This window comes from Atheta coriaria, unplaced genomic scaffold (genome assembly GCF_025399875.1).
Source record: "Atheta coriaria isolate IRGN ID8LTWV9N9 unplaced genomic scaffold, Caltech_Dcor_3.1 hic_scaffold_5_pilon, whole genome shotgun sequence".
NCBI lineage: Eukaryota > Metazoa > Arthropoda > Insecta > Coleoptera > Staphylinidae > Dalotia > Dalotia coriaria.
This window is the reverse complement of record NW_027045447.1, coordinates 228,606-238,997: the sequence shown is the minus strand read 5'-3', so window position 1 is coordinate 238,997 and position 10,392 is coordinate 228,606. Positions and strand designations below refer to the sequence as shown.

The 10,392-nt window shown below is 35.5% G+C and overlaps 3 protein-coding genes and 1 long non-coding RNA gene across 6 annotated transcripts; 2 read left to right on the top strand and 2 right to left on the bottom strand.

The window, feature by feature from the left end:
• Positions 1-99: 99 nt before the first annotated feature.
• cnir (cornichon-like protein) lies at positions 100-1,164 on the bottom strand. The gene is made up of 4 exons (XM_065303907.1): positions 1,071-1,164; positions 845-1,012; positions 447-769; positions 100-394 (listed from the first exon to the last, which is right to left on the bottom strand). The coding sequence occupies exons 2-4, from the start codon at positions 920-922 to the stop codon at positions 328-330; spliced, it is 468 nt and encodes a 155-aa protein (XP_065159979.1). The 5' UTR covers positions 923-1,012; positions 1,071-1,164; the 3' UTR covers positions 100-327.
• Positions 1,165-1,289: 125 nt separating this feature from the next.
• Positions 1,290-2,103, top strand: Ype (yippee zinc finger protein). Its single transcript, XM_065303908.1, has 2 exons — positions 1,290-1,621; positions 1,687-2,103. The coding sequence occupies exons 1-2, from the start codon at positions 1,421-1,423 to the stop codon at positions 1,858-1,860; spliced, it is 375 nt and encodes a 124-aa protein (XP_065159980.1). The 5' UTR covers positions 1,290-1,420; the 3' UTR covers positions 1,861-2,103.
• LOC135793053 (uncharacterized) lies at positions 1,899-2,491 on the bottom strand. Its single transcript, XR_010548519.1, has 2 exons — positions 2,361-2,491; positions 1,899-2,201 (listed from the first exon to the last, which is right to left on the bottom strand). It is a non-coding gene; the product is annotated as an uncharacterized lncRNA (long non-coding RNA).
• A 504-nt stretch (positions 2,492-2,995) lies between these two features.
• bbx (bobby sox) lies at positions 2,996-7,253 on the top strand. Of its 3 annotated transcripts, none has more exons than XM_065302746.1 (3): positions 2,996-3,232; positions 4,650-5,212; positions 5,271-7,253. In XM_065302746.1, the coding sequence occupies exons 2-3, from the start codon at positions 4,688-4,690 to the stop codon at positions 6,525-6,527; spliced, it is 1,782 nt and encodes a 593-aa protein (XP_065158818.1). In that variant the 5' UTR covers positions 2,996-3,232; positions 4,650-4,687; the 3' UTR covers positions 6,528-7,253. The 3 variants fall into 3 exon arrangements, with proteins under 3 accessions (XP_065158818.1, XP_065158819.1, XP_065158820.1); XM_065302747.1 differs by lacking the exon at positions 2,996-3,232 and adding an exon at positions 3,255-3,377; XM_065302748.1 differs by lacking the exon at positions 2,996-3,232 and adding an exon at positions 3,439-3,590.
• The last annotated feature ends 3,139 nt before the right edge of the window (positions 7,254-10,392 follow it).

The window sequence follows — 10,392 nt, the reverse complement described above, 5'->3', positions numbered from 1 at the left end:
AGATGACCCCAACAGGACAAAAAATAACAAAACGTTGTGAATAAATAAATTTCAGTACCGCTAGCGCCCTCTATCGATGAAATTATGTACCAAGCAATGTTTTGCTTTCTTCAACTTCATTTATTATCGATTATAAATCGAATTAGTTGTTTTTTAGAGTTTAAACAAACTACGAGAAAGAATCACGTACACAATAAATTATTGCTTACATTTAAATTCATTTGCAGGCAAGCAAAGCAGTGCACCTATGAAAGAAACACAAACAACTTAGTCGAGGTAATTTTTGGTTTGGTTACGGAATCAAACTAAAGGTGGCAAGTGATGTGTCTAATGCACAATCATATCCTCTTCATGTCTGTTGATCGGATCACCTTCCAAGAGTGATACAATCATGCTGAAAATACATTTAATAAGTTAATGAATCGATGTATAATGAATATGCTTACCAATATAGATATACAAAGAAAAAAAGCAGATAATATCCCAAGTATATCATACAATCTCTCAAGTGCTTCCTCAGCCTGCCCCCGTTATGAATCTCAGCAGGATCAAACACCCCCAGATTCCCTCTGGGGATGTGAAACAATTCCCTGATCAACCAGCCAGCCAGCGGAATGTTAACAAATGCAAGCAGCCAATGACCATGAAACAACAGCAGTGTTAGCAGGACTGTGTGTGCCATGAGCTTTGGTGTGATCCAAAAATTCAGCTTGGAGCAACATTCTTGAGCATTGAGATAATCCGACTCCAAGTCTGTTAGGATTATGATCTGTGTATGATAAGTTAAGTCAAATTACATACAAACCTATTACTATTATGTTGTTATTGATATAATAAAGGATACAAAGTAGATCTGCAAGAAGAGAATCGCGCCGGTATCGATGAGCGACAGCGCAAAGAGAAACGGATCGGAAAATATCATCGTGAATAGGCGCTTGCAGGAGATTTGAGTTTTAACACGTAGATCACATGCGCTTCGATGTTGTGAGCATTGACACAGGCTCCAGGTAAGCTAAAATACGTAGAAATTAATTTAAGAGTTGTTTATAACCTATCGGCTTGGATTAAACCTAGAGAATGAGTTTTGGTGACGCCAACTTGACGTTACACCAGTGGCAGGGATATATTTAAAAGTGACATTTAGGTAAATAAAAACATGAAATTCATTCATATAATGAATGAAATCAATAAATGATATGCATTTATCAATGTTACAAAGATAAATACATTGAATAATTGATGATATATAGTAAAATTTTGCATTTTAGTGAGTTTCAAGTCAGCCATTTTGATTCCACAAATGACATTGACAAATATCAGCTGTTGTTTGTTATTTTCTGCTTGCTGGGAACGTCATCGTTTACACAGCAAGTAAACACAGTAGAGATTGAAACAAAGACCAAACAACTACAAGACAACAATGGGTCGAATTTACTTGGAACACATGGGTGGCACTCGCCTCTTTTCCTGCGCTCGTTGTGATACGAATCTTACAAACCGTCAGGAATTAATCAGTACCAGATTCACTGGAGCCACAGGCCGAGCATTCCTCTTCAATAAAGTGGTGAATCTTACTTATAGCGAAGTACAGGATAGAGTTATGCTCACAGGAAGACACATGGTAACTATAAATCACTTAAATGTTTAAATAATAGCTTTAAATGATATATTCTTTAATTTTTTAAGGTAAGAGATGTTTCCTGCAAGTCCTGTGACACAAAACTAGGCTGGATGTATGAATTTGCCACCGAAGAGAACCAGAGATACAAAGAAGGCAGAGTTATCTTGGAGAGAGCACTGGTAACTGAAACAGATGGCATGGAGGAGCGAATTTTGTACAATAATGGCACAAATCAATAATTATTTACAAGTTTTTCATCATAACGGTCCCAAGGTGATTCTCCCGTTGTTTTTGTTATTTATTTATAATCTGCTTTAATTTCGACGCGAATCTGTCTCACAGTGAGATTTTTATTTGAAAACAAACGTTTCTTACTTATTTTTGTATACCGCCATCTTGAAATTCATTAGAAACTCATATTATACTAAGGTAAACATACTACACATGTAATAAATGACTAGTTAATGTCTTAAACATTTTAATTAAGCCTATTATCTAAGTATTTTAACTTGTAATGTTCGTTTGGGTGTGTTTTATGCTAAACGTCCATGAACGACACTTTAATTGCCAAATCAATGAACTATAACAAAAAAAAAACAATAATCGACTGCTTGTTACCAATGTATCGGTTGACTTGTTGCTAAGTCAAACAAATCAAACGAATTTCGTTCTTTGTGAGTCAAAAAAATGACATTACTTGTTGATAAACACCGAAATAAAAATAGACTACTTCTGTTACCTAATTCCACCCACGGTCCACGTATACATTGTGTATTCACGACTTCAATCATATTTATTCGTTTAGTTTACATTTACACAGCATGAGTAATATGATATGCAAGTTATTAAACGTGAAATTGAGTTAAGAATTTCATGTCGGCCATTTTGAATGAAATTCAAACAAATGAATGTAAATCAAATATTAAAGTGCAACGCACGATTTGCTTCTAATTGATTATAATATGAGGCATTTTCTAAATAAAAGTATGTCATTCGTTTGGTTTTCGTTTCCAACCACTTGTAATAATAAACCACGCGTCATCACGTCTCCCAACACAAAACAATTGACCAATCAGAGCAGATATTTCGAATGTTTTTGTGCCAGCGAGTTGTGGACTAACCCACAAAGGAAAATTCAGGATAATCACAAGTTAACGTCGCAAAATTAATGAAAATCAATGATAAACACCACAAAAATAAACTATATTAATAAATATGAGTGTTTTAATATGATTTTGTGTGATTTTCATTGATTTTTCAGTTAAAAACGAGCGAAATTTTGTGTTTTTATGTAGAAATTCGCAGTGCGCATGCGTATAGCAGCGTAGAAACAGCTGACGAACCCAAACAACTTTGACACTTGCGTCGCAGGAGAGAGGGGAATCACGCAGGCGACGCAGCAGACATCTTGCCTGCGTCCGTGTGTGAAGATCGCGATCGTCGTTTTCGATCGCAAGATGACAGAAACCGTTTTTCCGGCGGGGCGCAACCGACGATCGCGTTATCACTAGCCGCGGGTGCGTCTTCAGCCCAACGGCCATGTTTGCAACTCGCCGGCAGCGCAGCGATTTCACAGCTCGCAGCATTCGCCATCTCCGGGTGACGTCATACGTAAGTTACTTATTTCATCGTCGCAAGTGTGTGAGTGCTGCGATAGATTTACATGCAATCTAGCTGTGTGCAGCAGTTGTTGCCGCGAGCCGCGACCGATTAGTAGGACCCACCACTCGCATTTTATTTATAACAAACCAACAAGGTAAATAAATCGACAAATACCTGCGAATATCACTCGTGCTTTTCGTGAAGCGCGAGATTTAATTCAACAAATCGAGTCATAATCGCAGGAGGAATGAAAAAATACGGTGTGCAATCGGTGTGTGTTGTGTAAACTTCACATTTTAACAGTTGCTACGGTTTCCGAGTGTGTGTGAGTGTCATGGCGGCCCGATGAGTGTCAATTCGGAAGTGTGTTAGTATGCAATGACCTTGAAACGCGAAATATGTATTGCATTAAATTCCATATAGTTTTCGGCGTGATCATTATGTTCATTATCATTGGAACACACACACACACTCACACACGTACAAAATGAAGTGTTTTTATTTTTGGAGTGCGTCCATTGTTTAATTTGATCAATTCGACGCGTCTAATTAGAGATCTTTGGTATCTCGTGTGTATGCGTTGATTTTCGAGGCGAGAAAGTCTTCAAAAGTGTTAGAAACTAGGACGTTTCGCAATCAATTACGTATAAACGCTTGAAGAAGCAAAAAATCAATTTTAAACGCATCTGTAAATGATTTACCATCAAAAATATACAAGTTTTAATTAAATTTTACAATTTTTTTTGATTAATTTAAAGTTTTTTGATTGTAATCTTTGATAACCTTGACCAAATTATGTCAAAATGTCTTCTTAGGTAAATTTAAGACAAATTTGGGCGTTGTTTACGTGTGATTTCAGTTTTTTTCGGTAAACACACGACAAATGGTAGCAAATCTCCAAGTATTACGACCAATACGCACACATTCGTAACGTATGGTCATAATCAACATGGACGACAGATGCGTAGGATTTTTGGACAATTGAATACGTAAAATGCAATATTTCAACATATCGTTCACTTTTTGTGTGATTATAAGTGTGTACTAATGGTGTGCGTTCGTAAAATGGCGGAAATCGAAACAAAAGTTGTTTGACTTCTTTTGTTTTTTGTTTTATTAGTTTTTATCGTGGTATTTTATCATTCATTTATCTCTGAATGAATTTTTAAGTTTAAGTTCACATTTAATTAAATAACAAATTGATACGGTTATCACTTGAGAAAACAAACTGCATAAAACAAACATTTGCGTGTTATCAGTTTGAAAATAGCTTAATGCTTAAAACATAAACAAGTTTCAGTCGAATTTGTTTTGATTGTTTATTTGTTTGCGCCAAACACCCTGTGTTTATGCATTTTATCTCTCCTTCTTTGTTACACTTCAACACATAACCGAAATACTTCCATAACGAGTCATTATGTTTCAGATGCATTAAACTACGACTTTTAAACAAAAAATATAATCATGACGACTTCACACCCGATGCCCATCGACGCCAAGAATGTCAACCAGATCTGGAAGAACAACTTCAACATTACCAACAGCAATAATAACAATAACAACAACAACAACAACATGAATAATGGTACCAAGATGGCGGAGATGAAAGAGGTGAAGACTACGTGGGCCTGTTTGAACAACAACAACAATCAGCTCGTCAATCACGATTTGAATGTGTGTTTGACCGAAGAGAAGAATGATTCCGATGATAGCAACAGCGGTAGTAACAATTGTAAGATTGTGGAAGTAGAAAAGTTATCCAATGATGACGCGAATGACAACATGGACGCCAATGACACCAATGCTTCCCCATCGCATCATGCGCGTCGCCCAATGAACGCGTTCCTGATTTTCTGCAAGAAACACCGACCGATTGTGCGTAAAATTTTCCCGACGCTTGAAAATCGTGGTGTTACGCGTATTCTGGGCGAATGGTGGTCTCTGTTGGATTTGAAGGATAAAGATCCTTATACGAAATTGGCCAAACAGGTAACCAAACATAACCTGTGAGTTTTAACCTTGAATTTATGTTTTTTTTGTTTTTCAGTATAAAGATGCCTTTTTCAACGCGAATCCTGATTTTAAATGGTACAAACTGCCAGCGCCCCCTCTGCGCACACTACCAACTCGTCCGACGAAAGTGGAAACCTCACCGCCTGTAAGCCCTGTATCTATCAGTTCAAAAGAAGCGAATATCGTTGTCAATTGCACAACTAGTGCAACTCCTTCGGGTGATTTCACGCCTGGTAAACTTGCTGATGAGACACAGCTTGGTATGCTATCTTCCCTCTTCACAGCCAGTTATTCTCCGAAAGCCAATGATTCTGAAAACTCTACAACCACCACGCCTAGCTCACAATCGGATCATATAGATGTCTCTGATCCACCGAAACCTTTCAAGAAACGTATTGTTGACTTGGATGTGAAGCATCAACAAAAATTGGTTAGGAATTTATTCGAGGAGACAGAAAATCAAGATTTTGTGAGTATTGATGAGCAGGATGTGGGTAGTAATGGAAGAAAGTCGTATCGCAAAGGTAAGGGTAATAGATATGCGGATATAATGGCGAATGGTAAGTTGATAAAGAATAAACGCGCCAGTACTGATAAGCTTCCAAACGACGCGGGACAAAATCAAAGTCAACCAGCAGGCAATTCGAATCAATTAGAATTGAAATCGACGATTAAAAAGCTGCAGGATCGTTTGTTGACTAATACAGTTGTAAAAAATGACACAAATGTAAGTGACAATAACCTAGATGGCGCTGTTGTCACTATACATAACCAAGAAGCTGAACTAGATAAACGTGTAAGGACTATTTCGGAGATTTCTGAAATGTCTGACATTGCTGACTTCTCCAAAGCAGTTCCTTCGTTTGATTTGGACGCACGGATTAGTGAATTGCCTAATTTATCATACGATACTTATGTACAGCGTAAAAAAGAGATGAAAAAGCGGAAAGTGCCCAAAGGTAACACCAAAGCACAAAAACAGAAGAAAAACCCGGCGGGGAATCAAAATAACGAGGTGAAAAATCAAAAAAGGACCTATACCGACGCAGAACTGGATAAAAAGTCACCGGTTGTGAATGTTAACGGTAAAGTGAGGTTAAACAACGCGGTTGAGAAGCAAACCGGGTCCAAGAAGAGAAAAAACAAGCATAATATCACACATTTGAAGAATAACACAGCTGTGAATGCGTTTGAGAATGACATGTCGGGGTTGAACACTCTGGCGGAGATCGCGTCGAATTTAAGCAACAACAATAACAATGAGATCGGTTTCGGTGAGAAAATCGTCTGAGAGTGAAACAAAACGGTGCCTGTTATTTAACTTATTCGTGTTGTGCTTTTGTTGCACTTTTTACGAGCCACACACACACACACAGCTCACCATAGTTACCATTTTGAAACGGAAATTGAATTTCTATCATTAATATTTATATTTACGATATAAACAAAGAGAGTTCTATTGCGAGTTACACATTAATTACCAATTACCAAATTCTATGCTAGTTATATAAATGTTATTGATTAGTTTATTGATATGTTCATGTTTATAATATGTTTACGTTCTCACTGTACTACTTAATGTTAGGATCATCTCAAGAAAAGTTCGGAAAAAAAAGAAAAAGTATTTTATTGTTAGGTTTTAATATGTGAAGATGAAAAGATTGTATACGCATGGTATATTTAGTCAGGATCAGGATGCGAAGGACTCAGAACCAAGGGGAAACCGAAAGTATTTTTTGAAAGATCTAAGAATTTAAGAATTCAGCGTTTTTAAATGTTATGGAACTGAATGGTGATAATATGACTTAAGCGAGATTGAGACGGAATTGACCGACGAATGGAAACAAAGCCTTAAACAAAATATTCTTTATAATCATATTAAATATATCTATATATTCTCTATATCTACATCTATAAGATATATATTTTTGTTATGCTTATTTAATATTTCATATTCTATTGTATCTATTGTATTTTATTGTATTATAATTTATAATTACGATTATTTATGAAATTATTGTTTTGTTTGTGTTTTTTTGGTGGAGAATTCATGGAAAGATGAGAAAATGCCTGATTGAGACACGGAATTGACTTGAAATCGAATATATTTTTGGTAAAATATGATCCCGATGAGAAACACATAGAAATATATCATCTACGGATACAAATCGACCAATTTGTGTGAGATTAGCCTTAATAGGAGTAGTACACCAAATGTAAAACATACGAAACTTACAATTTCCTACAACCTACGCCATTTTGATGTGTATTCAGAACTTCCATTGCAAGAGTGTCAAGCAAATCTCAATTCTTTGCTTATTGCAACTTATTAAATACGTAAATATCTCATTTTTGCCATTTCAAGCTGCTTATCCAGTGAAATTGAATTCAATATCATTATTAATAGTGAGGTGTGCCTTTGATTGTTCAATGTATCAGATTTGATTGTCAAAAATGTCTCCTAGAGGTCCTTTTCATTGTCATCGATATTGTAATTGTGTAATCATTGTATTCAGAGTTATAATTATGCAGAGTATATATGAAAATAAAGTTTATTAATAAAACAATTGTAATATCTTACAAATTTCATTTAAAACTCATTCGTTTTTATACTGTTTGAGGGAGAAACCAGGAAATCATGCTTGTGGCTACTGTGTGTTGAGATTTTTCAAGGGAGATCACTTTAGAAAATTGCAATCATGGTTATTAAAGGATATAAATATATAAACTGACTAGCTTTAACCCTTGGCTTCGCTCGCGAATATCTAAAATAATGAAGTTGCTTCCGTACGCGTCTGTAGTCACAGAAGAAGTAACAATGAAGTAGAATGGCGGGAAGTTTAAAATGGCTGAAAGTATAGTCTATGGAAGTATAGTGTACAGTCTCCATAGTGTAGTCAATTGGATTTGATGTTGACGTAGCTGTCGGTAATACAGTGTGATAATACAGTGTGATGGTGCCATAGTACTTAGGTTTGAGCTTCATTGCTGGAATGCTAGATGGCGTTAAAGTAGTCAAATAGCCAGATGCAGAGGTATTATTGGCTAAACTATTTCTTTATTTTATTTCAAAAATAATTTTTTTATTAAATAAAAAGTAGCCTATAACCATTCGGGGACCACTAAGAATATGTGTACAAATTTTCATGATGATCGGTTAAGTAGTTTTTGCGTGAAAGTGTAACAAACATCAGGACTTGCACATTTATAATATTAGTAGGGATATATAGAACAATATGGCTTATTATAACTTCAGCGTGGTGTTTAGAGATGCGGAATTAAATTCTCCGTCGGGTTGTATTTATTTGTTGCAAGAATTCGCATTTGATTTGTGTGTCATCATCATCGTCATCATGTCAATTTAAGGACTTAACAGTCTGTGATCTGTGTTTGTTTGATAGATTACATTTGAACATCATGCGTCATCTAGATTTGACTTATTGTATTTTTGTGTAAATTTTCTAGTCATTTAGACAGTGTGATGCATGCGCACTTTCTTGTACGTATCTCACACGTACGCTGCTATTTAAGTGCGTGACCACTCACTGCCTCATAGACAATTTCGCACTGACACACATGCGCGCCACACTGTTTGAAACACTTTGTTGTTTTGTGAGGTACTATAAGGTGTTCTCAGATGGCGTAACGATGTAGGTTTACCACGAAATATTCCAGCGAGAGAATTTTGTTTTGTTCAATCGGTGCGATAACGACGAGCGCACATTCCACACTTTCGACTTGTGTTATTCTTTGATGTAAATTCGGTAAATCGTGTTATATTTCCTGATCGCCGGTGATAATTAGTGTTAATAAACTTGTTTGAGCTTCTATCAGCTATTTATCCGTGTGTAATCTTCGTAATTGTAAATTTTGCATGATTTATTTATTGACGTGTTCGTGAGTCAGATGAAAATATCAACGCTGTGAATGTTAATAATTAATTGACTTGTGAAAAACATATTTGTCATCAACAGAGAAGCATGGATCAATGTGCTACCAGGTAAATATTGCCATTCCTATGATTATTATGCGAATAACAAGAATTTTAATTCAAAGTTTGGGTTCCGACGGAATGCAGATTCGTTTCAACAGAGCACGAAATGCTGTAGCTAATGTTTTGTTTCTCATTTATTTCAGCATTCGCCAACTTGCGTCTTAATCTACGGACCATTCTCTATAAGATAGGATAGTTAAAACGGAAATCTGAGAGATGAAATTTTAATTCTTAAGAAAAATTGCCAAGGGGGTGCTTGATACTTTTTTCGACGATTTTCAAAAATTCATATCTCTTAAACTAAAAGCGATAGCTACCAACGAATTGTTGATTATGAAAGATTGGAAGATTCTCTATCAGATAAAAATAGAAAATAATTATATTTCCTACAGTAAAAGGTCGAAAACGCGACTAAAAGTGCTAAAAGTGACATTTTGCAATTTTTGCCCATTTTATTCAATCGCGAATATCTCGTAAACTAAAAGAGATAAATAAGATCTGATCGCAGCGTCTTAATCTACGGACCAATCTCTATCAGATAGGATAGTTAAAACCGAAATCTGAGAGATGAAATTTTAAGTCTTAAGAAAAATTGCCAAGGGGGTGCTTGATACTTTTTTTCGACGATTTTCAAAAATTCATATCTCTTAAACTAAAAGAGATAGCTACCAACGAAATGTTGATTATGAAAGATTGGAAGATTCTCTATCAGATAAAAATATAAAATAATTATATTTCCTACAGTAAAGGTCGAAAAACGCGACTAAAAGTGCTAAAAGTGACATTTTGCAATTTTTGCCCATTTTATTCAATCGCGAATATCTCGTAAACTAAAAGAGATAAATAAGATCTGATCGCAGCGTCTTAATCTACGGACCAATCTCTATCAGATAGGATAGTTAAAACCGAAATCTGAGAGATGAAATTTTAAGTCTTAAGAAAAAATTGCCAAGGGGGGGTGCTTGATACTTTTTTTCGACGATTTTCAAAAATTCATATCTCTTAAACTAAAAGAGATAGCTACCAACGAATTGTTGATTATGAAAGATTGGAAGATTCTCTATCAGATAAAAATATAAAATAATTATATTTCCTATAGTAAAAGGTCGAAAAACGCGACTAAAAGTGCTAAAAAGTGACATTTTGCAATTTTTGCCCATTT

Bases quoted from the DNA above. Each gene is read 5' to 3' on its own strand.
- Ype (XM_065303908.1), top strand. From the start codon at position 1,421: ATGGGTCGAATTTACTTGGAACACATGGGTGGCACTCGCCTCTTTTCC. The intron at 1,622-1,686 runs GTAACTATAAAT...TAATTTTTTAAG, and splicing joins TGCTCACAGGAAGACACATG to GTAAGAGATGTTTCCTGCAA.
- bbx (XM_065302746.1), top strand. From the start codon at position 4,688: ATGACGACTTCACACCCGATGCCCATCGACGCCAAGAATGTCAACCAG. The intron at 5,213-5,270 runs GTAACCAAACAT...TTTGTTTTTCAG, and splicing joins ATACGAAATTGGCCAAACAG to TATAAAGATGCCTTTTTCAA.
- cnir (XM_065303907.1), bottom strand. From the start codon at position 922: ATGATATTTTCCGATCCGTTTCTCTTTGCGCTGTCGCTCATCGATACC. The intron at 770-844 runs GTATCCTTTATT...TATCATACACAG, and splicing joins TCTTCTTGCAGATCTACTTT to ATCATAATCCTAACAGACTT. The intron at 395-446 runs GTAAGCATATTC...ATGTATTTTCAG, and splicing joins TTCTTTGTATATCTATATTG to CATGATTGTATCACTCTTGG.